This window comes from Microcaecilia unicolor, chromosome 13 (assembly GCF_901765095.1).
Source record: "Microcaecilia unicolor chromosome 13, aMicUni1.1, whole genome shotgun sequence".
Lineage (NCBI taxonomy): Eukaryota > Metazoa > Chordata > Amphibia > Gymnophiona > Siphonopidae > Microcaecilia > Microcaecilia unicolor.
This window is the reverse complement of record NC_044043.1, coordinates 98,381,492-98,406,752: the sequence shown is the minus strand read 5'-3', so window position 1 is coordinate 98,406,752 and position 25,261 is coordinate 98,381,492. Positions and strand designations below refer to the sequence as shown.

The following is a 25,261-nucleotide window of genomic DNA, read 5'->3' as shown; positions in this document are numbered from 1 at the left end:
GAAATAAAACTACCCCCCCCCTTTGTCCTGTGTCTCTCCCTTTTCTCCAACACCGGATCCAGTATTATCCCCCTGTCCATGGTCTGGCAGCCTTGCAGGTGTACCTCAGCACTTTCTCTGGCATGGCAGCAACACGCCTTCGTTGTCTGCACCAGTCTCACAGGCTTCCCTCTGCTGCATCCAAGAAACGGGAAGTAACGTCAGCAAGGACAGGACGTGCTGCACCGGCAGGAGAGAGCAGAGTGAGGTGGTTGCCTCTGAACTTTTATGGTGGGCCATTCAGGGTGAGCCTGAGCCAAGAATGGGTGGGCCTGTGCCCACCCTGAATAGCCCACCCGTAGCTACGCCACTTATCAGTCATTTTTAGGAGGCCACGGACCTCGGCTCCTCTCGGTTCAGGGTGTTGGATGTATCCTCTGTCCTATCTGTAGAAGTCATATTTTAAGAGTTTCCTTTCCACCTCCTTCAGGCACTTACTATTAGCAGAGGCAAAATCTTTCAGGAACGAGGAAAAGGTCTTTGCACCCCATTCACATGATCATGCTTGGTGGATCTGCTCAGTGTCTGTACGTTGGTACCAGTCGTGCCTGACACTTTCTTAGAGACGATGGAGTGTGGCTGTGAAGAGGGGGTCCTTCAATTCTGAGTCCTTTACAGCCATTCAGGGTCCACCTTCACAAGGAGAATTATGTTGGTCCAATAATGTATTTATTTATTTATTTGTTACATTTATATCCCACATTTTCCCACCTATTTGTAGGCTCAATGTGGCTTACATAGTACCGGAGAGGCGTTTGGAGACTCCGATGTAAACCAATACAAAGTGATGATGTGGTAAGATAAAGTTCACGTGGCACAGCCACACTAGAGAATCGTACAATGGAAGAGTTGTGTTATATCCATTACGTTCTTTAGTTTCGTTGTGTTGCAGAGATCAGGCATTTATGTTGGATCGATAGGGTATGCCTTTCTAAACAGGTTAGTTTTTAGTGTTTTCTGGAAGTTTAGGTGGTCGTTCGTAGTTTTCAAGGCTTTTGGTAATGCGTTCCACAGTTGTGTGCTTATGTAGGAAAAACTGGACGTGTAAGTTGATTTGTATTTGAGTCCTTTGCAGCTTGGGTAGTGCAGATTTAGGTACGTTCGCGTTGATTCAGATGTGTTTCTAGTTGGTAGGTCGATCAAGTCTGTCATGTATCCCGGGGCTTCACTGTAGATAATTTTGTGAATCAGAGTGCAGAGTTTGAAAGCAATGCGTTCTTTGATTGGGAGCCAGTGTAGTTTTGCACTTTCAAATCGCGTTTTTCCGAAAATAAGCCTGGCTGCCGTGTTTTGAGCGGTCTGAAGTTTGTGAGTGTCACAGTCTGTGAAAGGTCTAGTTTGCTGGTGAACTAATATGCTGATCGGGACAGATGTTTCTGTGCCCAGCAGGCTAGCGGTTAATGTGACTCTCTCCAGGCTCCTCTGCTGATCTGGGTCATTCACTTTAGCTTCTTAGCTCCCTCCTTAGCCCTCAGAGACATAATCTGTGGGAATAAGGTGCTGATGACAGGCTTAGGTTGTCGCATCCTGTGTCTGAGCTCCCACTAAACAGAAACATAGAAAGACCTGGTGGACCTCCAGAAGCTTTACTCTCTGCACAGAGAGGTGGAAACAGATTTTGTTGGTTTAATTTGGCGAGCCGGAGTGGCGTGGAGTGCGCAATGGTTCTGTCACATGAGCTGGAGATATTTCTGACTGCTTTTGTATGCTCCGTCCTGGGGCTGGCTGTCCTGATGATGCTCTGTCACTTCACCTGCCGGCTTGCAGCGTGAGTTTTCTTGGATTCTAACTTGTTCATTTTAAAGTGAGGTGGAACCCAGGAGGACGAGGGGTCTGAGAGCTCATATTTAGGCTTTCACCCTGTCTCAGTCACTGACCTTTCTCTGCAAACCCAGACAAATGGCCTTTTATTTATTTGTTACATTTATACCCCACATTTTCCCACCTAATTGCAGGCTCAATGTGGCTTACATGGTACCGTAAAGACGCTCGCCAGTTCCGGTATGAACAAATACAAAGTGTGTTACATATACATTAGGGACTCGTAGAGAAGAAGGGTTAATTTGTGTCCAGTACGATCTTTGGTTTCGTTGTGTTGCAGTTGTTCAAGCATTTAAGTTGGGTCGGTGGGGTATGCCTTTTTGAACAGGTTGGTTTTTAGTAATTTCCGGAAGTTTAGGTGGTCATAAGTTGTTTCCACAGTCTTCGGTAGTGCGTTCCATAGTTGTGTGCTTATATAGGAGAAGCTGGATGCGTACGTTGATTTGTATTTGAATCCTTTGCAGCTTGGGTGGTGGAGATTCATCACTGACTCTGGTTGTGACCCCGGGGGAAGTCTCTTTCTCTCTCTGTGTCCCAACTGAACCCATATATTTCTTGAAACAACATACGAGTAGCTTTGAATAATACCCTGTGTAAGGCCTGTAGACAGGGTGTTACCCTACTGAATTTCTTTAGCCTAAAGGTCAGACGGGCAGCTGTGTTTTGTATAAACTGAAGCTGGGTCATCCTAAGTACAAAACATTACAGTAATCTATTTGGGATTAAAAAAAAAGCATTGGTACCAGCAAAGTAAAAGTAGACTGATCAAAACAAGACCTCACCACTCTTAACTGTCTAAGGGCATCTTTTACCAAGTGGGATCAGCGTTTGGGTTTGCCACGTGTCCATGCTCCGTCTTACCACCGCCCGGTAAAAGATTAAAAAAGAAAAGGAAGGGGCCGTTCGGTAAGTTAAACACTTGCCGTGCAGCCATTTCCTGGGGAAGGCCTTACTGCCTCCTATTTAGGAGGGGGGTAATGCTAACTGGCAGCATGCGGGGCTGCTCGATTACCACTGGGTAAGCCCCCCCCACCCCGAGCACTGGAAATGGCATGCAGCAGACCACCTGCGGTAGGTCCGATTTGTCATGTGCTATTGCTGCGGGAATCCTACGGTGGCAGAGTAAAGGGCTCCTAAGTTTGAAAAAGTTTTTTTTTGTCACAGATGATTAATATGTGGTTCAAGGTCAAGGACGAGTCAAGAATGATACCTAATACCTTAGATTTCTTTCTACGGGAAGACAAAATCCTGGAAGACAGTAACATTATAACTGGGGAAGCATAGAAGGTTTGTTAATTTTAACATATTACCAATGGCCCCAATTTTGAATTCAATCGAAACAAGGAGGTACTTGTTTTACAGTTTCCAAAAAAAATCATCATATATGAAGGTAGTAATTCATCGTTTCTCAATCTAATGGTTCTAAGTGTACCTCGCACCTTTTTCAGTAGTGGCTCAACACAAGATACATTCATGTACGCTGGGTATTTCCCTGTCCTTGGAGGGCAACGGAGGGTTAAGTGACTTGCCCAAGATCACAAGGAGCAGCAGTGGGATTTGACCCTGGCTTCCCTGATTGTCTGTGCAGTTGTTCAAGTGTACAGTACGTGTGGCTTCTTTGGGGGCTGGACATCTGTGATGCCCTTAAACCAGGGGTGGGCGACCACCGTCCTCAAGGGTCACAACCCAGTCAGGGTTTCAAGATATCCACAATGAATATACATGAAATCTATTTGCATACAATAGAACTAGTCCATGCAATCAATCTCCTGCATATTCATTGTGGAAATCTTGAAAACCCGACTGGGTTGTGGCCCTCGAGAAACATGGTCGCCCACCCCTGCCTTAAACATAGCAACCACATTCCACTCGGTATGTTCTAAGCCTTCCTTCCTCTCAAATTTTCTGTTAACAAACAAACCAACCAACCCCTCTGTCTGGGAATACAGGCCTTTTAACATAGTAACATAGTAGATGACGGCAGAAAAAGACCTGCACGGTCCATCCAGTCTGCCCAACAAGACAACTCATGTGTGCTACTTTTGTGTATACCCTACTTTGATTTGTACCTGTGCTCTTCAGGGCACAGACCGTGTAAGTCTGCCCAGCACTAGCCCCGCCTCCCAACCACCAGCCCCGCCTCCCACCACCGGCTCTGGAACAGACCGTATAAGTCTGCCCAGCACTATCCCCGCCTCCCAACCACCAGCCCCGCCTCCCACCACCGGCTCTGGAACAGACCGTGTAAGTCTGCCCAGCACTAGCCCCGCCTCCCAACCACCAGCCCCGCCTCCCACCACCGGCTCTGGCACAGACCGTATAAGTCTGCCCAGCACTAGCCCTGCCTCCCAACCACCAGCCCCGCCTCCCACCACCGGCTCTGGAACAGACCGTATAAGTCTGCCCAGCACTATCCCCGCCTCCCAACCTCCAGCCCCGCCTCCCACTACCGGCTCTACTATCCAAAACTATTACAAAACTATTACATGGTACACGATCGTGAGTACAGTGTGGACACAGAAGGGTAACTCGTACGACTAAAAGGGAAGAAACAAGAGAAGTAGAAACTAGAAGGGCTCAAAGGGGGCACTTAAGAGGCGGAAGAGGCAGGGGTGTAGCGAGACCTTAACGGAAGGGGGAGCTAGAGCCCAAGGTGGGAGGGCACATTTTGGTCCACCTCCCCTCTCTCCTACTGCCACTTCCGCCCCCCCCCCCCCACTGCAAAGGTACCTTGGCTGTCAGGGGTCCTCAATCCCCCTCACCAGCTAAAGCGTGTGTCCCATGCTGGTGTCACATTGCCTGGCGCCCTCTTCTGTTTTCAGTCTCTGTGCACGCTCATTTTAATGAGAGCGAGCATGAGTGAGAATGCTCAGTTTCATTAAAACGAGCGTGCACAGCGACTGAAAATAGGACAGGATGCCAGGCAATGTGAGACCAGTGCGGGACGAGCGGTTTAGCTGGCAGGGGTTGGGGACTCCCACCAGCCAAGCCGGGGCCCCAAAGCCAATTGGGGAGGGGGGCAGCCCCCCGTGGCCCCCCTGTAGCTACGCCACTGGGAAGAGGTGAGGTGCTGTGGGCCAGAGACCAGTTATCCTCGCTGTCCCTGATGCCCCTCACACCTTTGGGGCTACTGAGAGGGGTACGTGGGACTGAATGTGTTCTTAGAAAGAAGTTCCTGATATTTCAGTGCTACCACTGGTGTCTCTGGATCAGGCAGCAGTGACTCATTGGTGGCACACCGGTTCTGAAACAGTGTTGTATAGTGGGTCAGAACTTCTGGGGGAGGCAGAGGGAGAGTCCTCTGCATTGTCTAGATGTGGTATCCTTTTGCCGACTGTTTATGAAGGGGGAAATATCACACTTAAGATATGTAAAGGTTTGCTTAGCAGCTGGTAGCCTGTACCTAGCACTGGGTCTTACTCTGGGGTTTGCTAGAATCTTTTAGTGGATCAATGGGCTGACGAGGGGACAATGCTGCTGTTTCAGCTCCTACCTACCCCTGCGGCCGGCTGATGGTGGAGGAGTGGATGAGAACATGTACTGGTCTCTGGAATGTGCCGTTTTCAAATATCTGTACTGGCTAGATACAGAGTGAGAGGGGAAAATAGAGAGAGGGAGAGGCTGAGCAATGGAGAGAGAAGAGGCAGAGCGATGGTGAGGAGGGAGTGGAGAAAAAGGGATAAAAAGGAATAAAGAAGGGGTAGAGAATGCAAGTGAAAGTGAGGAAAGAGAGAGAATGAGACGTACAGTGAAAGAGAGAGGATGGAAAGAATGAGGACACACACACACACACCACAAGCCTCTTTGCCATCCTGGTCCACACAGAAAATGCAGGGGTGCAGAATCACCTGAATGTAAATCACCTCAAACTACTGAGAAAGGCAAGAGCTAAATCCGGTCCACTCCAGAGGATGGACACAACGTTTCCATGCTCACATTCCAACGTCTTTGTGTTTTTCCCTTGTGACTAGGATTGGACTCACAAACAGAATCATTGATTTGGTCTGAATCGATCGCGAAGTTTGGGGTGCCTGAAGCTGTCCTGAGCTTGGTGAATCCTACTGGAGCACAATGACCGTGAAAGCCCTGCTACTCCTACTGCTGGTGGTGGAAGTGTCTCTCACCAATGCCCCATTCCCAGGTTTGTAGCTCCACATCAGTCTTTCCTGCGTATCTGTGTTCCAGTGCCAATGAGAAAATGATGTGCCTGCTTTTCATGTACCTACCCTTCCACATATCATCGATAGAAATCTGCTGAGTCCTGTATGATCAAGATTTTCAATGATCATCAGTGGCATCGTTGATATTTAGGAGGATGATGTACTGAAATTGGTGGAAGTGAAGGCTGATAGAAAAGATTTAGAAGGTTGATACTATCAAAGTTTTTTGTTGTTGTTTGGGAATGGTCCTTGAGATGTGTGCCAGGGGCAGATATGGTGCCTGGAGGGGCACAGGCCCCTCTAATGACCCTGGAAAGAATGCTGTAGTTAGGGGGATCCTCAAGCCCTGCCAGCTGAAGTTACTCCAACACTCTAGCAGTGCCTTCAACCATGCATGTGTTGAACCACCAAAGCAGCACATACAAATTATTTTGTAAGATCGTCAAAGAGACATACAGCCTGTGACGCTTCAACACATGCACAGTTGCAGGCTGTATAGGAGGGAATGGAGCAGTAGAGAGCAGAGGGACAGCTTCCTAGTGTGGAGAATGGATGGTACTGTAACAGAAGCTACAGTAATTGGGAAAGAAGAAAAGCAGGAGACTAGAGGTACTGGTGGAGGAAGGGAGGTAAGGATGGAGGGAGCGAAGGCTGGTGGAGGGATGGAGGTAGGCAAGGAGTAGAAGCTGTAGAGATGGAAAGAGAGAGGCCTAGGGGCCAGATGCTGAGGGCAATATAGGAACATATGAAAGAATGGATTCTAGATACAGGGACAATAGATGCTGAGGAAGGAGGCAGGTGAGTGGTTACTTGAGAGGGAGAATGGGAAGCAGTAGGATGGGTGTAGGGGAAGAGAAAAGGAAGGAAAGTGGGTGCTGGGAATACAGGGATAAGGAGAGCAGGAATTCAGAGTTAAGTGGGGACTTTGGGATTGGGTGGGTTGTGTTGGATTATTTTTAGTAAATAATTAGCAGATTTTAGTACACACAGCTTCAGCTTTAGAAATGTTAATTTCTTTCTTCATCTCTCTCTCATTCACCCCTGAATAATTCACTGCTGAGTCACTTTAAAGTTGAAGTAACAAAACATCTGTTTACTCACAGTTTGTAGTTAGATTATAATCAGACAGGCTTATATTTACATATTACTATACATTTGTCTTATCAGCTCCTTCCATGTGCTTAGATGGTAATGGATGCTCACACCACCATAGATCCTCTCAGGTTAGGAGAGATCATGAGCTCCATGTGCTCCATGTGCTGCATGTGCTGCATCTAACCCCCACAGGAAGTTGCATAGCTGTGTGACCTCTCTAAGTAATTCACATCAGAGGTCACAGAGTAATCACAGAGAAATAATAGGTGACAGGCAATGCATGTAAAATACAATTACATTCCAACAAACCCCTTCTCATGCATAACTGTCATGCAATTATTTATTCATACAAAGTCCAAGCTTTATACGCAGATTCACAAAATGTTCTCTGGGTAATGGTTTGGTCATGATGTCAGCTGTCATCTCACTGGTGTGACAATAGTGTAGACTGATGACCCCTTCTTTCGCCAACTCTCGCACGTTGTGGTATTTCGTTGCGATGTGCTTGGTGCGTGACTGAACCTTGTCATTCTGTGACAGTCGGATGCAGCTCTGATTATCTTCCATTATCTGGATTGGTCTCTTTTCATTTATTCCGAAATCCAGCAAAAGTTTTTCAATCCACATCAGTTCTCTGCACGCTTCCGATACTGCCACATATTCAGCTTCTGTAGAAGACAAACTCACAATACTTTGTTTATGACTGGTCCAGCAAAAGTTTTTCAATCCACATCAGTTCTCTGCACGCTTCCGATACTGCCACATATTCAGCTTCTGTAGAAGACAAACTCACAATACTTTGTTTATGACTGGCCCATGAAATTTGTACATTTCCATACATAAACACATATCCACTTGTGGATTTATAATCAGAATGATCCCCTGCCCAATCTGAATCACAGTAACATATTAGTTTTGGATTACTATTGGCTGAAATCTTTAATTTACAATCAATGGTACCCTTTAAATACCTTACCATCCTTTTAACTGCAGTCCAATCTGATTTGGTAGGTGAGCTGACCCTTCTGCTCAAAATTCCTACTGCATTTGCTATATCAGCCCTGTATGTGGTAGCTAGATATAAAAGCTTACCTATGGCTGATCTATATTGGATGTTATCTGGTAAAGGTTCTCTTACTGTTTCATCCTTCAGAAAATCAGTGATCATGGGAGTGCTTACAACTTGGGCATCTTGCATACCTAAACTTTCAATAAGCTCATTTATTTTCTGCTTCTGGCTTAGAAGATAAGAACCATCATTTTGTTTCTCAATTTCTATACCAAGATAGTATGACACATTACCAAGTTCTTTTATCTCAACATTGAGGTTTAAACACTTTACAATGTCCTTGTACTCTTGCTCACTTTTGCTTGCAATGAGCAGATCATCAACAAAAGCTAAAATGTATGCATATTGTCCATTTGTGCACCTAGTGTACAAACATTTATCTGCTTCACCTTGCTTAAATCCTAAATTTGTCAATATTTCATGCAATTTTTCATTCCAACATTTTGCACTTTGCTTTAATCCATAAAGACCTTTGTTTAATTTACACACTAGCTGTCTTTGTTTTGTATTTATGAAACCTGTTGGCTGTTCCATGTACAAGTCTTCAGTTATATCTCCGTGAAGAAACGCTGTTTTCACATCAATGTGGTTGACTTGCATGCCTTTTGAGACTGCAATGCTCAGAAGTGTTCTGATTGTCGTGTGTTTCACTACAGGTGCAAACACTTCATCAAAATCTTCTCCATATTTTTGAAGATATCCCTTTGCCACTAATCTGGCTTTATACCTTTCCACTTTTCCTTGTGCATTCCTTTTTAACTTGAATACCCATTTGCATCCTATAGCTTTCTTGCCAGGAGGTAATTTTGTAAGAATCCAAGTATTATTTTTATCCAATGCATCAATTTCTTCTTGTGCAGCTTTATGCCATTCAGCAGCTTCTTCTGCTGGCATTTTCTCAATCTCATCCCATGTTAAGGGCTCTTGAGCTTCTGCTGACTTTGTTAGGTAAGACAGTCTTGGGGGTGGAACACCTTTGTTTTCCCTGGATGAGCGTCTGACAACAGGTTGGTCTGACCTTTCCGCATCCTCTAATCTGAGAGTCCTTCTCCAATTGATTCCCCTTCTCCAACTGTACTGTCTTCTTCAATGATCCTTTCTGTGTCTGCTTCCTCTGCCTGTTCCTCGTTAGATACAGGTGAGTTGCTTTCAGACATCTGCCTTGGTATGGCATTTATATACACTGGCATGTCTATTATTGTTCTAGTTTCATATTCTGGATGATAAGGCTCATCTGGGATAATCCAGCCTTTATCAACCCTTTTGTTTTCATCAAAATATGTAACATGTCTTATGCCAACAATGCCAGTTTTCATATTCAAAATTCTATATCCTTTGTGTCCTGGAGCATAGCCAACTAAAATGCCCCTTTCTGTTGTGGAATCCAGCTTATGCCTTCTTTGCTTTGGTATATGAGCATATGCTGTACTTCCAAATGTTCTTATGTGTGACAGGTTTGGCTTCCTACCATGCCATGTCTCATGTGGTGTGCGCTCAGCGCCTTTAGTTGGCATTCTGTTTTGTAGGTACACTGCTGTGAGAATGGCTTCCCCCCATAGTCTTTTAGGGAGATTGCTATCTGACAGCATACATCTGGTCATTTCCACAATTGACCTAAATTTTCTCTCTGCAACAGAATTTTGCTCTGGTGTATAAGCTACTGTTGTGATATGCTGAATGCCTTCTTGTTCTAGAAATGTGCGCATGCTTTGTGAAATGAACTCACCACCATTGTCGGTCTGAAGAACCTTTGGTTTTCTTTCAAATTTATTGCTCACCATGGCTACGTATTTCTTCAGCATGTCTGTGACTTGACTTTTCTCTTTCAGCAAATAGGCCACACAGTATCTAGAGAAATCATCCAAGAATATTAGCACAAATCTGTTATTTCCCAATGATGGGATATTAAACGGTCCACATAAGTCACTGTGTATTAAGTCCAGCACTTTATTACTCCTATTTCCTGTGTATGCAGGAAATGAGGGTCTCACACCTTTTTGAGTAACACAGTCTATGCATTTCTCCATTTTACCAGCATCTGCACTTATCTGAATGCCGGTGGCCAGTTGCTTACTGTAAAGATCCTGGATCACCTTAGAATCACGATGTCCCAGGCGGCGGTGCCAGATTTCCAGACTACATTTACCATCATTCTTCCTTACTTGCGCCATATGTGAGGCTTCACCTGAAATGTTCAGCTTATAAACATCATTATGCATAAAAGCTTCAGCATACACTTCATCATTTTTAGAGATTGTGCACTTACTGTTTTCAAAATGAATCACAAATCCCTTCTTATCTAATGTAGATACACTAAGCATATTACAAACTGCTTGGGGAATATACAAGACATCACTTACAGGAATTTCTTTAACTTCATTAGACACTTTGCATTTTAAGAATCCAATACCTTTTGCTTGGATCTTAGCAGTCCCTGCGTTTGCAGTTTTAAGAATACCTTCCTCTGGACACATTTCCTGAAAGAAATTCTTACAATTGGTTAAATGGCATGTGCTCCCTGAATCCAAAATCCAAGTACTTTCATTTGAATTATTATTTACCATAGTCAAAGATTTTTCTGCCATTAGAAAGCCCTTGTGTTTATCTTTGTCCTTCATACATTTCCTGGTTTGAAAATTCTTTAGTTCCATTGGCTTAGGTGAGCTAGAGGGAGTGTTTTGTGTTTCCTTACACCATTTAGATACATGTCCCTCCTTTCCACATGAGTAGCAAATCAGCTTGCCCTTGGGTGGAGTTTTCCCATAGCTCCGCCTTCCTCTGTTCTTTGCCAAGAAATTTGTTTCATTTCTCTCTGACTTGCTTTGAGAACACATCTCCTCAGAATCATTTATTATGCATTCCTGCCTTAGTTTTGATGTTGTCTGTTCAAAAGATTGCCCTTCAATGGCCTCATTTACAGACCTAAAAACATCAAACTTCTTTGATAGTGAGGTAAAAAGAAATGCTCTTTTCAATGCATCACACATGGGAATTCCAGAAAGTTCTAGCTTTTGAAATGAAGACATAAGATGCATAATGTGATCATTACATTTACTTTTATCCCTTAATTTGGTTTCATTCAACTCTGCCAGCCAAATTGGTTGCTGCTTTGCATATGTAGTTGCATACATAGTTCTCAGCTTACATAAAATGTCCTTTGGTGTATCTTTTCCCTCCACTAATATGGCTTGTTTCTCTGAGAGAGCTTCCAAAAGCATGCACTTCACATAATAGTTTGCATTGTCCCATTCAGCCATATTTTCAGCTGTTCTGTCTTGGTCTAAGCATATATCTAATCTTTTTGCTCGAAGGAGACATATGAATCTTAGTTCCCACTGCTGATAATTAAACTCAGTTAATTTAGGCACCTTGAGAGAATAGAACAATGGTGAATTTCTTCCCTCAGCCATTTTCTTAGCCTTCTGTCTGCTGTGTGGGGGGAGAGAGAGACAGACTGAATCTTTCCTTTAAAACTTAAGAGAAAAATGTGGCCTTTTTTTCTGCCTGGTAATATTTCTCTTCTTTTTCAATTCCTGAGCCCTGGGCCCATAACCCTTTTGTTGGATTATTTTTAGTAAATAATTAGCAGATTTTAGTACACACAGCTTCAGCTTTAGAAATGTTAATTTCTTTCTTCATCTCTCTCTCATTCACCCCTGAATAATTCACTGCTGAGTCACTTTAAAGTTGAAGTAACAAAACATCTGTTTACTCACAGTTTGTAGTTAGATTATAATCAGACAGGCTTATATTTACATATTACTATACATTTGTCTTATCAGCTCCTTCCATGTGCTTAGATGGTAATGGATGCTCACACCACCATAGATCCTCTCAGGTTAGGAGAGATCATGAGCTCCATGTGCTCCATGTGCTGCATGTGCTGCATCTAACCCCCACAGGAAGTTGCATAGCTGTGTGACCTCTCTAAGTAATTCACATCAGAGGTCACAGAGTAATCACAGAGAAATAATAGGTGACAGGCAATGCATGTAAAATACAATTACATTCCAACAGGTTGAAGGACAGGGGATTGTGGCTTGGATGTGGAAAGAGTAGAGGTTGTGTCTGAGCAGGAACTTGGGGATTAAGAGAAGTGTGGGGATGGTAATTGAGTGAGGTGGGTAAGAGTGGGGCTGGTTACATGGGTGTAACCAAGTGTGAAGAAAGGTGGGGAAGGGTTGTGAGCTAGTAGAAAGAGACAGTGATCTGTTAAGGGTATGAAAGAGGGAGAGATCTGTGAAGAGAATGATGGAAAGTTGGATGGGGGTAAGAGAAAGAAGAAAGGGCAGGAGAGGAGTGGGGATGAAAGACAGAGGGAAATACTGTAGATGAGATCTGGAGAGGGGGTGAATACAGAGGGTAGATATGAGGGACTAGAGAATGGTGAAAGAGTGGAATAGGAGACTGGGAAAGGAATGGAAGAGAGAGGGCAATGGGAGGACTGGAGAAGCGAGAGTGGGAGATGGAAAGCAGGTAGACAAGGGAGAAGCAAAAGAGGGAGATTGAAGACTGGTGGGGGGTGAGAAGAGGAAATAAAATCCAGCAGAGAGGCAGAAAAGATAGATAGAAATAAAGATGAAAGGGAAAACTCATTGTCAGAGATAGATGGAAGGGAAGAAGAAATAGAAAATGGAAGAGACCCAGGGAAGGGACTTAAGAGAAGACTGACAAGTGAAAAAAAATACTAGTTAGAAGAATACAGTAAAATGATTAGATGCAGCAAAGCTATAAAAATATATTTTATTTTGAGTTTGGGAATGTGCATATCATAGTTGTATATTTTGATCAAGACAAGAGGAAATGCATTTTCTTCATTGTTCCACTCCTCATAGACGGGGTTTTCCTCTACAGTATTTTTTCCATGCATATTTCGGTTTCTTTTCTGTTTTAAATGAGGATCTGTCTGTTTTCGGTATGTATGACAGAGATACAGTATTTCTGTAGCCTGTAATTTCTGTGTAGAAGTCTGGTTTGCTTTGTTTTCACAGTAGGACATATATTGGGGTTCTAGGAAATGGTGTAATATTTATAGTGCTGCCTTTTCACAGGTGTGGTTTCTGCCGTTTGACTCCGAGTTAGTGCTGTTATTATAGTCTGGTGACTTTCAACAAATCGAAAGCCTATGATTGATGTAACAAGACCAGCTGCCTCCCAGTTAGAAACCGAAATGGGCAGCCCAGCAGCTAGAGAGAGGTCTCTCTCTCCCCCTATCATTGAGCCCTGCTGACTTATGCAAATGAGGCCCCACAGTGAGTCTATTCACATGCGTCCACATCCCTTTGCACCCCCCATAGGATACCCCTGTGTAACAAGAGAGCTGGAGTTATTGTACTTAAAAGCTACTGAAACACAAGGCATGCTGGGATCTAAGCTTATTATGAATTCAAGTGCTTTACATGGCAGGGACTATGAGCAGAAATCTCCAACTTGCTTGAGACAGGGGCGTAGGTAGGTGGGGCCACAGGGGCATGAGCCCTCGCAGATTTAGCCCTGGCCCCCCTGCTTTCATCCCCCCGCCGCCGACCCTCCCCAGTCACATTCAACCCCCCCTCCTGCTGCTGCCAACCCTCCCATGCTGCTGCTGTTAGGTACCTTTGCTGGCGGGGGTCCACAACCCCCGCCAGCCGAAAGTCCTCTTCAGCGCCGGTCTGTGAGTTTGGCGCGTTGCTGATCTGGATTCTGTTTCTGTGAGTCCTGACGAGACGTGCAGGATGTCAGGATTCACAGAAACAGAATCCAGATCAGTGAACGCGTCGGACTCGGAGACCAGCGCTGAAGGGGACTTTGGATGGTGGGGGTTAGGGACCCCCACCAGCAAACGTACCTGACGGGGGAGGGTTGATGGGGGGGGGGATCAAAGGGGATGGGGGAGGGGTGGCGGTGCCGGGGGGGGGGGGTCAAAATGGCGCAGGGTCAGCAGCGCTGGGGGGGGGGCTAAAATGTGCCCCCTCACCTTGCCCTCTGGACCCCACTCCCGCCGAAGTTTGGCTGCGCCCCTGGCCTGAGAGCTTTAATGACACTGGTGTTTGTGAATTGCCATTCTAGATTTCTGGGAGTAAACAAAAATGCACTTTCCCTTTAACTACTGACTGGGAGAAAGGATGCTGGACCATTGGTCTGAAGGAACTTGGCATTTCTGATGTGTTTATGATTATTGCGGTTTTATTGTAATTTGTTATGATGTTTCTAAAGTGTTCTGGAAAGAGGATATTAAAGACTACATTGATTCTTTATTGTGTAACTAGATCTGAAGTTTGTCGTCTGCTCTTTGCTTTGTTCCCAATTCTTCTTGTGTATTTTATAAGCGGCAGTAAATATAACAAGAAAGGAAGACTTCAAAGACGTTTCCCCCTTTTAATATAGTCATGTCATAAATCAAAGTGGCAGGATAGAGGGTAAGTGGTAGCAATTGATCATAACATTAGATGAGCTTGTAGTACATTTTGCAGGCTGTGATGTGTGTTGAGTTGTTAAGAGGTATTTTCAAAGCATTTAGACTTACGAAGTTACATCATAGGGGCTCATTTTCGAAAGAGACAAAAGGGACATAAAGCAGCATTTGGACGTTTTTCTTACAAAAACACGCAAATCGGTATTTTCAAAACCTATTTTTAAGATGTTTTTCTATGCTGTTCGTCTGCAGTGCATCCAAATCCGAAAGGGGTGTGTTGGGGGCATGTTAAGGGTGGGATTGGGGCGTTCCTAAGACTTTTTGACGTTTTTCGGCCATAATGGAACAAAACAAAACCTTCCAGGACTAAAACTAAGAAGTTTTGAGCTAGACCTGTTTTTAGAATGAATAAGGCACCAAAATGTGCCCTAAATGACCAGATGAGCCCCCCTTACTCCCCCAATGGTTACTGACTCCCTACCACCTCCCCCCAAAATTTTTTTTGATTTAAAATGTTACCAGCCTCTAAGCCAGCCTCAGATGTTATACTTAGGTCCTTCAAAGCAGCATGCAGGTCCTTGGAGTTGTCTAGTGGTGGGTGCAGTGGAGACAGGTGGACCCAGGCCCATACCTCCCCCTACCTGTTACACTTGTGGTGGAAATTGTGAGCCCTCCAAAACTTACCAGAAGCCCACTGTACTCACACATAGGTGCCCCCTTCACCCATAAGGGCTATTGTAGTGTACAATTGGTTTTTTTTTTTTTTTTTGGGGGGGGGGGGGGCAGCAGACGAGATAAGAAACAATGGTGAGTACCTGGGAGCATATTATTTGAAACCCAGTGCAGTATCCCCTTAGGGTGCCTCATTGCTCTCCTGGGATGTCTGAGAGACCAGTCTAGTAAAACTACCTTCCACGCCTACATCCTAATGGCTTGATTTTCTAGGCTTTTCATTTGGACGTTTTTTTTTTTTAATCAAAAATGGTCCCCCCCCCAAAAAAAAGCGTACAAAGCACAAAACCTTGTTCAAAATGGTATTTTTGAAAAAAAAAAAGATGTTTTCTTTTTTTGGAAAATGACCTTCTTTTCCTATTCAGGCTTTGGACGTTTTGTGCAAAATGTCCAAAGTCGGACTTGGACGCCATATCAAAAATGCCCCTCATACTACTACTACTACTACTTATCATTTCTATAGCGCTACTAGACATACGCAGCGCTGTACACTTGAACATGAAGAGACAGTCCCTGCTCGACAGAGCTTACAATCTAATTAGGACAGACAAACAGGACAAATAAGGGATAAGGACAAAGAGTTTCAAGATTCCGGAATCCCAAAGAGTAGCAAGATTCTGGAATCCCACTGTAGCAACATTCTGTGCGGAATCCCAAAGAGCAGCAAGATTCCGGAATCCCAAAGACTACTACTACTACTCATCATTTGTATAGCACTACTGGATGTACGCAGCGCTGTACACTTGAACATGAAGAGACAGTCCCTGCTCGACAGAGCTTACAATCTAATTAGGACAGACAAACAGGACAAATAAGGGATAAGGACAAAGAGTAGCAAGATTCCGGAATCCCAAAGAGTAGCAAGATTCCGAAATTTATTTATTTATTTATGGCATTTATATCCCACATTATTCCCACCCATGGGCAGGCTCAATGTGGTGTACAATAGTCTAGTAAACATTAATACAAAATACAGTAATTAGTGTCAGAGGAGGGCAAGAGGAACAGCAGGAGGGAGAGAGGGGAAGGTGACAAGTTGTCGATAAGGCTGCCGTGATTCAGAAGGATGTAACACCAGGAGGGCTCACGGCATATGCTCTACCGAAAAGGAAGGTCTTGAGCCGCTTCTTAAAGGTCGGGTGATCTGGGGTGAATTTGACCACTTGGGGCAGTCCGTTCCAGAATTGAGTGCTTAGATAAGAAAAAGAGGAAGCATTTCTATAGCGCTACTAGACGTACGCAGCGCTGTACACTTGAACATGAAGAGAGACAGTCCCTGCTCGACAAAGCTTACAATCTAATTAGGACAGACTAACAGGACAAACAAGGGATAAGGGAATATTAAAGTGAGGATGATAAAATAAGGGTTCTGACCAAGTGAATAAGGGTTAGGAGTTAAAAGCAGCATCAAAAAGGTGGGCTTTTAGCTTAGATTTGAAGATTGACGTACCGACTCAGGAAGTCTATTCCAGGCATATGGTGCAGCAAGATAAAAGGAACGGAGTCTGGACTTAGTGGAGGAGAAGGGTGCAGATAAGAGAGATTTACCCAGTGAACGGAGTTCCCGGGGAGGAATGTAGTAACCTATGGAACTTTGTAAGCACTTACTTTGAAAATGAGCCCCTAAGTCTTCACAGGTGACTTGTGTCTGGTTAAATTTAAATTAGGGTGTTCTGCCTCTCTGATCATCGGATTTAATACTCTGCTTCATCACAAAAGCATGAAGTGAATTCCAGTAAAAATTACCAAGCAAAATGTATGCAGCCCCCCCCCTTCCTTATCTGATCACATGTTAGTTATTATTATTATTATTACATTTGTATCCCACATTATCCCACCTTTTTGCAGGCTCAATGTGGCTTACAATTCATCGTGGATACTGGAAATAGAAAAGAAAGTACATTTGGATTTACAGCAAGTTTTGGGTACATGATGGTGAAATACATGATAGTGTGAAAGCAGAAGACATTAAAGAACATTCCTGGGTGTCTTAAAGAAAGTAGAGTTATGCGTGTTCTTTATGATATATTTTGTCGAAGAGATAAAGTTTGCGGAAATTGTTGAAGTTGAAGTTATTTTTTTAAATGTTTGACCAGATTGAAAAAAAGGTCAATTGTGTGTCCTTTCCTTGTTCAAACAGGACAATTTAGGGGGGGGGGAAAGGGCCGTTGGTGGCGTAGCTAGGATGCGATGGTTTCTGGGTAGAAAAATTAAAATGGGGGCATATAACACTGTCTCTCTGGAGGTAGTACAGACAAGGGGGCGGGGGGGGGGGGGGAGAGGAAACCCCTTCCAGGGCCGTGCCGACACGGTAAGCGAGGTAAGCATGGCAGGAGGGCGCCATCCTCTGGGGGGCGCCCCGCCGCACCATGCTTACCTCACCCTCTTCTCCCCAGATCCTTGTCCTTTTTTTTTTTGTTTAAATTTACCTCTCTGGCGCGTGGCAGCGTAGCGTTAGTGAGGAGGCGGCGCTTCCCCGCCCCGACATGTCAGTCTCTTCCCTTCACTCGGTTCCGCCTTCTTCTGATGTCAGAAATGACGTCAGAAGAAGGCGGGACACTGAGCGAAGGGAAGAAGACACTTCGGGGCGGGGGAGCGCCGCCTCCTCACTAATGCTATGCTGCCACGCGCCGGAGAGGTAAATTTAAACAAAAAAAAAAAAAGGATCTGGGGAGAAGAGGGCGGGTAGTGTAGCGATCGTTTTCATGGGGGGGGGGGGCGCCGGCGGGGCCAACTGCAGGGGGGCGCCGGAGACCCTAGGCACGGCCCTGACCCCTTCAGAGCTCCAGTAACCAAACCCTACAAGGAAACACATTCTAGACCTATATGGAAAATCTGTTATAATAAAGCAGCACTAAAATTGAGGGTTGGGATAGCAACAACCCCTACCTAGAAAAGGCAGCACCTCAAATACCAACATACCCGGAACAAGCCAGACTGCTATCGATCCCTACAAGACACTTAACACTAGCAGACTCCCTTTTATCACTCCCTCAGAATATAGACAAAGCCTCAAATACAGACCAAGTGAAATAGGAACTCCCAGAAGTCTGAATGCAACGTAATACCCAGAACAAGCCAGACTGCTATCATCCCTACACAGACGCTTAACACTAGCAACTCCCTCCCTTTTATCACTCCCGCAGAATACAGACCAAGTGAAATAGGAACTCCCAGAAGTCTGAGTGCAGTGCAACACTGGAGAAAAGAAATGTGTAAAGTATGAAGTTATCAGGTTGCACATTTCAAAAGCTGACGTATTCCAGTCGCTTGAAAAGAAAATGTATTCTACCTTTTGTCTGGGCATTTTATTTTATTAATCCGCTTTAGTCCTTTTGACTTTTTTCTTGTGTCGTCTTCATCTTGTTCTTTTCCAGGGTCTCGTTTTTGTTTCTTCTTTCTTCCTCTGTCTTCTTTTCCTCTCTACATTTTGTGTCTGATTCCCTTTAATCATTTTTCGCTTGTGTGCATCTCCACTCAGCAGCTAGATTTTACTCCTCATTCTCCCCTTCTGGTCTTCAGGTTCCCTCTTTTCTCATCTTATCTACCTATTAGCGTTCCATTCTCTATTCTTCTCAGCCCTCATTTTAATCTTCCTCCAAGTCTCATTTCTTCATCAACCCCAGTTCATTACCTGTTATCCAGTCCCTCCTAGCATCCATCCCCTTTCTTCTTTCTCTTAGTTTCCTCATTCCCTTTTCAGATCTGCCCCTTTCATCTATTCCTCTCCAGTGCCTCTCATTCCTTTCCCGTCCAGCTCCATCATCCCTTCCCCGTCCTCTCCCTCCCTCCAGAATTTCCCCTTCTCACACCTCCCTCCTTCCACACTTTTCCTTTCTTACCCATTCATTCTCCATTCTGATCCCTTCTACTACTACTACTTATCATTTCTATAGCACTACTAGACGTACGCAGTGCTGTACACTTGAACATGAAGAGACAGTCCCTGCTCGACTTCTGACCACTTCCTTTCCTTTTTCCTTACATTTGTACCTCTTCCCTCTGGTCCACTGCACTCTCTCTTCTCCCTCCCTTCACTCTGAGCCTGTTCTCACCCTATGCCTTCCCTCATCACCCATCCTTAGTCCTTGCTTGAACCCTTAACTCCCTCCTCCCAGTCTTAGCATCAGACCCATCTTCAAGGCCCAACTCCCTTCTCTTAGTTGCCTCCATGCCAGCTTCAGTCTGTATGTTAGCCCCCAGCCCCATTCTCCCAGGTCTAGCACTAGAACCCTTCTCCTACTCCCATCCCTTACCTGTATGATACAGGAAGTACTTGCTCTCCAATTTGAACAGCCTCACGATGCTGGGGGCCATAGTCAATAGGACAGGCAGAGAGTTGGGAACGAAGAAGCGGACACCTGTCACTCTGCAACCAATTTAGAGGATTGAAAAATTTCACAGATGCCAAGGATGGTCCATCCCAAACAGTGAGATTTACCACCCCCAATGAGAGAGATATAAGGCCAATGAATGAGGTTCTTGTGGCGCATTTGGGTATAAATTTGGCATGGTGGTGAAGGGACTGAGTCCTGAGGAAGGGCTAATGGCTACTCCTTTTTAGTTTCTTATATTTCATTTGCAGAAAATGATACTCAACCATGCATATATTTCAAGTATCAAACTTACAGAACAGGGGCGTAGCCAGACAACAGATTTTGGGTGGGCCTAGGCAAGAATTGAATGGGCACCAAGTGTACTCCCCCCCCCCCCTCCAAAAAAAAAAAAAATCTCAGCTGGTGGGAAAACGCTTCTTTCCACCTTGGCAGCAGTATTGCACTGAAAACTGAGCATGCGCAGGTGCAAGTGTCGTGGAGAGTAGCATTTTTGTTACCATCAGGGGGAAATCTTCAGCTGGCGGAGCTTGGGATTCCCACCAGTTACCACTAAACATGTGCTAGTGTTGGGTGGGCCTGAGCCATAAATCGGTGGGCCCTGGCCCACCCAAGCCCACCTGTGGCTACGCCACTGTTACAGAATGTAATAAACTTAACACATTAAAATCATGGTATCTTTGTCAAACTTCTTTCATTGTCAAAGTTTTTAAATCTTTCCTTCCCCCTCCCTCCCACATCATCCTTGCTTGATTCCCACCCTACTATTTATTAATTTCAATTGATCCATAACTTAAATGATCATGTTGCCAGCCTTTTAGACAAATTAACATTCTTACCTGTACTATTCCCTCCCCCCTCTCCCTTCAATCCAAAGATATGTTCATGTATGCCATGAATGTGTGTCCCCACATTGTGTCTCACTCATAACGTATTAAGGATGAGGCTTCTTCCTCTGTGCATGAAAGCTTCCAACATATTCCCCCAAATTTTAAGAAAACGTGCTTTACGTCGGCATGAGCCTTTTGCTTCTCTGGCCTCCCGTGTCATTAACTGGTGCACCTGACTGCACCAATGCCAATGCTCTGGAGGTCTCTCCGAGGTCCAAGATTGTCTAATGGCTACTCTTATTGACTAGTAATATCTTTATGTGCCCCTAAAAATGGATTTCTGCATCATGGGTGACACGTTACATATTTTAAACTTAGTTATTTGAAGCAATTACAAACACAAAACCGCTCACACACCAGACTTTCTTCTATTTTAGTTTAAAAACTTTCCTGTCCTCTCAGTTTTTGGCATTCCCTTTTCATTCTACTTTTTATTCTATTTGGTAAATGTTTAACTTCTTTCTAGATTTTTAATCCTGTGTGTACATTGCTTTTTTTTGTACTATGTATTAAGAGTGGTATATTAACTATCAAACAATAAATCATAAACATGAATGGAAACAAGTCAATTGTATTTAAAGGTCCCTCAAAAAGTGGTGTCTCATATTTTAAACCTGATCAGAGACAAAAGACAACCACCTCAACAGACAGTGTTCTAAAACGTTGCCTGATGTTTAAAACAAAATAACATAATAGATTTGAAGTCACCTCAGTAAGGCCAACACACAATCCCTCCAGTGCAAAACACTATGCACAAACTTGTGCAAAAACGCACTCAATACCTTACCATACCATAATAGCACTAAGTCCCAGGACTCACAAAAGCAACAACCTTATCTGTGACAAGGCAGCAGTGTCAAAATTACACCATGCCCAAAATACCAGGACATCATCTAGTGAGAAAACATAACAGACAGATCTGCTACAGATCGGTACACAGAAATTACACCTTGCTCACACGTGCAAAACACAGACAGACCCTCAGCAAATATGAAACAAGGAATCACAGACCAGTAATAGAGATAGGAAGGCAAAAACTGAACTGGAAAAATCAAGAAATCAGATTCTGCATCCAAAACAATACTAGAGAAACAGAAATGCAAGGTATCAGACATGCACATTTCCCAAAGCCAACATATTTCAATGAATAAAGTCAGAATAAAGCACTTTTTTCTACTTTTGTTGTCCGTGTATTTTATTTTTCCATTTGCTTTTCCCTTAATTCTCTTTCCAGGATTTCCTATTTACTTGACATTTCTTCTTTCTTCATGCCCACTATCTGTCTTCCCTCTATTAATACTGTCCAGCATCTTCCCTTTGTCCTTATCTTGCCCTCATTGTCCCTGTCCAGCATCACCTTTCTGTGTCCCTGTCCCTATGATGTATGCCCAACACCTCTTGTCTGTCTGCCTGTCACTCTCCATGCCCAGCTTTTGCCCCTTCTCTTCTCTTCCTATCACCCTCCTCACCCCATGGCCAATATCTCTCCCTCTCTCACTCCATTGGTGCAGTGTCTCTACTCCTTTCTCCCCACCCAGTTTGGTCTCTCTCTCTCTCATCCCTTTGTTCCCTCCCTCAGGTCCAGCATCTCTCCTCCTCTCTTCCTCCTCCTGGTCCAGTCTCTCTCTCCCCCTGCACTCCCTCTATCTTCCCTGTCATAACTCCCCTTCCCCATGGCCCTCCACACTTGGCATTAGCAGTGGCAGCAATGAGTACAGGTTGCTTCTGTCATTGCTGGTGATGGAGGAAGCTAAGGGGAGGGGGGAGAGCAGGGAGCCAGTGCGTCAGGGGAAGGCACTTCAGTCCAACCGCAGGTGGCCCCTAGTAATGGGTAGCCCCAGGCTTTTTGCTAGGCTTGCTCAATGATAGTGACACCTCTGAGCGTAAGATACCTGCCACATTTGGAACAATGTTTAAACCCTGTAGGACCTTCAAACACATTTTCAAAAGAGAATCTCCTTGTGCCTGTTGCACTGGCTTTGTATGAATAATGCAAAGGAATTTCAAACTGACATTCCCATGTGTGTTTGCCAGCTCTCCGCTCCCCTTTATGACTGTTGTTTCCCAATGCTGGGACAGAACAGTGTGGAGCTTTTACCCACAAGGGATGGGAGGCAGTTTTCAGTCCCTCAGGTTTAGCTGGGTAACATCTTTCGAAAAGCATCTTCCCAGTAGATGAGAACTGATAGTAAGTTAGAGGTTATTTTTCTGGGTCTAGAGAGGACATGAAGTGAGGGATTTGGGTGATAGCTCTGTCTTTCACATTAACCTCTGCTAGTTGACTGCGACATTATGTGCTACTGACTGTATAGTGTCTCATAATACCTGTGTTTCATATTTTTTTAGCCTTGGTTTGATACAAAGAGGGGCTTATGAGATTGTTTAGATGTGTGCGTGTTTATGTGCCCATTGTACCTTTTGAACAACTGCGTTTAGGTCAACCAAACATGGTGCGGAGAGAGTTTGTTGGAAGGACACTAGACTATTTGGGTTTTTTAACCTGGGAAGGGCTGTTGGAGGGGGCCAGATTTGAGGATCTTGCCATAGGAAGTGCATTAGGGTTCTAACCAAGGCTCCTTCTGCTTGTTTTAAAGTTGTTTTGAAAGAGTCCTCGCCTCTCATTCTCCTCTCTTCCTCTTCCTCTGGTCACACTTCCTCTAAGTCCAAGCCAAGCTTGGGGCTGGCAGTGTGGGGTGCGGGATTGGCCTCTAAGCTGCAGTTTGGGATATTGATGTTGGACAAATGCCCTGGAAGGGCCACGACGCCTTCTGCTGGTTTATATCAATCAAGCCAGTAGGAAAGTTTATTGCATTTGCCGGTAGCCCTTGTGATCTACAAAAGTGACAAGCAGAGAACATTGATAAGGGTACAAAATAAAATACACTGTCAAAAAAGAACTTCATGGGATGAAGTGAATGGAAAAAGTGATACTCAATTAAGCCTCTTTCAGTATTTCCTCTGCTGTGTTTTGTTCCATAGTAGGAAGCCTAATCCTTCTGTTTTGGCAGGAGTCCTAGCGTCACTGTGTCCCTAATCTCAGTTGAGAAGCCAAGGAAAGACTTTTCTCAGGTCTATTCTTCGATGATTTTAGACAAAAGGCTGAGGGTCGTCTTGTGTGTCTGTTTCTTCTTGAAATGTTTCAATCGGCATAAATTAAGATAAATAAGGTTTGACTAGCTTTGTTTGACTTACCGTCAACCACCGTGTTTTTAACAACTCATGCATGTTTTCTTTTCCCCTGATGGTTTGCTCCAGTCATCCATTCAGCTACTGCCCTTCTAACTTTGCACAGAAATATAGAAAATGGCAGAAAAATACCATATTTATTTAGGTATTGAATAGACTGTGCAGTCACAAAAGCATCTTGACGGTGTACCAATCAGTAGATAATTACTTGCATTGAGAGTTAATAACAGGACAAGCAGCAGTACAAAAGGTAAGGGACAGAGTAGGACAACAATATAATTTCCATTAAGACAGCATCAAATGTATGATGTTAACATTGAAACAGGAGACGTAGGGGTGGAGGACATGATATCGAGGGTGCGTTGTGGAACGGGTAAAAGTGAATCAATTTTTTCACTCTTTCAAAAAGTACAAAGACCAGGGGACACTCAATGAAATTACATGGAAATAATTCTAAAAGAAATAGGTGGAAATATTTTTTCACTCAAAGAATAGTTAAACTCTGGAACTCTTTGCCTGAGGATGTGGTAACAACGGTTAGCGTATCAGGGTTAAAAAAAAAAAAAGGCTCGGACAAGTTCCTGGAGGAAAAGTCCATAGTCTATTATTGAGATGGACATGGGGAAGCCACTGCTTGACCTCCGATTGGTAGCATGGAATGTTGCTACTATTTGGGTTTCTGCCAGGTACTTGTGACCTGGATTGGCCACTATTGGAAGAAGGATACCGGGCTAGATGGACCATTAGTCTGACCCAGTATGGTTCTTATCTGAGCAAATAAACCAGATGAAATCTAAATGAAGAGGAGGAGTGGCCTAGTGGTTAGGGTGGTGGACTTTGGTCCTGTTGAACTAAGGAACTGAGTTCGATTCCCACTTCAGGCACAGGCAGCTCCTTGTGACTCCGGGCAAGTCACTTAACCCTCCATTGCCCCATGTAAGCCGCAATGAGTGGGAAAGCGCGGGGTACAAATGTAACAAAAATAAAGTAGATACTATTGGAGATTCTACATGGAATGTTGCTACTATTGGAGATTCTACATGGAATGTTGTTATTCCACTAGCAACATTCCATGTAGAAGGCTGCGCAGGCTTCTGTTTCTGTGAGTCTGACGTCCTGCATGTACGTGCGCAGAAGCCTGCGCGGCCACATTGGTGATCTGCAAGGGCCAACTTCTACATGGAATGTTGCTAGTGGAATCTCAAATAGTAGCAACAGTGGAGGAGTGGCCTAGTGGTTAGGGTGGTGGACTTTGGTCCTGGGGAACTGAGGAACTGAGTTGGATTCCCACTTCAGGCACAGGCAGCTCCTTGTGACTCTGGGCAAGTCACTTAACCCTCCATCGGCCCATGTAAGCCGCAATGAGTGGGAAAGCGCGGGGTACAAATGTAACAAAAATAAAGTAGATACTATTGGAGATTCTACATGGAATGTTGCTACTATTGGAGATTCTACATGGAATGTTGTTATTCCACTAGCAACATTCCATGTAGAAGGCTGCGCAGGCTTCTGTTTCTGTGAGTCTGACGTCCTGCATGTAC

The 25,261-nt window shown here is 44.4% G+C and overlaps 1 protein-coding gene across 1 annotated transcript in view; it reads left to right on the top strand.

The window, feature by feature from the left end:
* The window catches only part of LOC115482572 (alkaline phosphatase-like), a 144,135-nt gene that overhangs the window by 14,973 nt on the left and 103,901 nt on the right, over positions 1-25,261 (top strand). The window contains exon 2 of the mRNA XM_030222463.1: positions 5,832-6,001. Within this exon, the coding sequence (XP_030078323.1) occupies positions 5,932-6,001 (70 nt within the window). The 5' untranslated portion in view covers positions 5,832-5,931. The remainder of the gene's footprint in view (positions 1-5,831; positions 6,002-25,261) is intronic.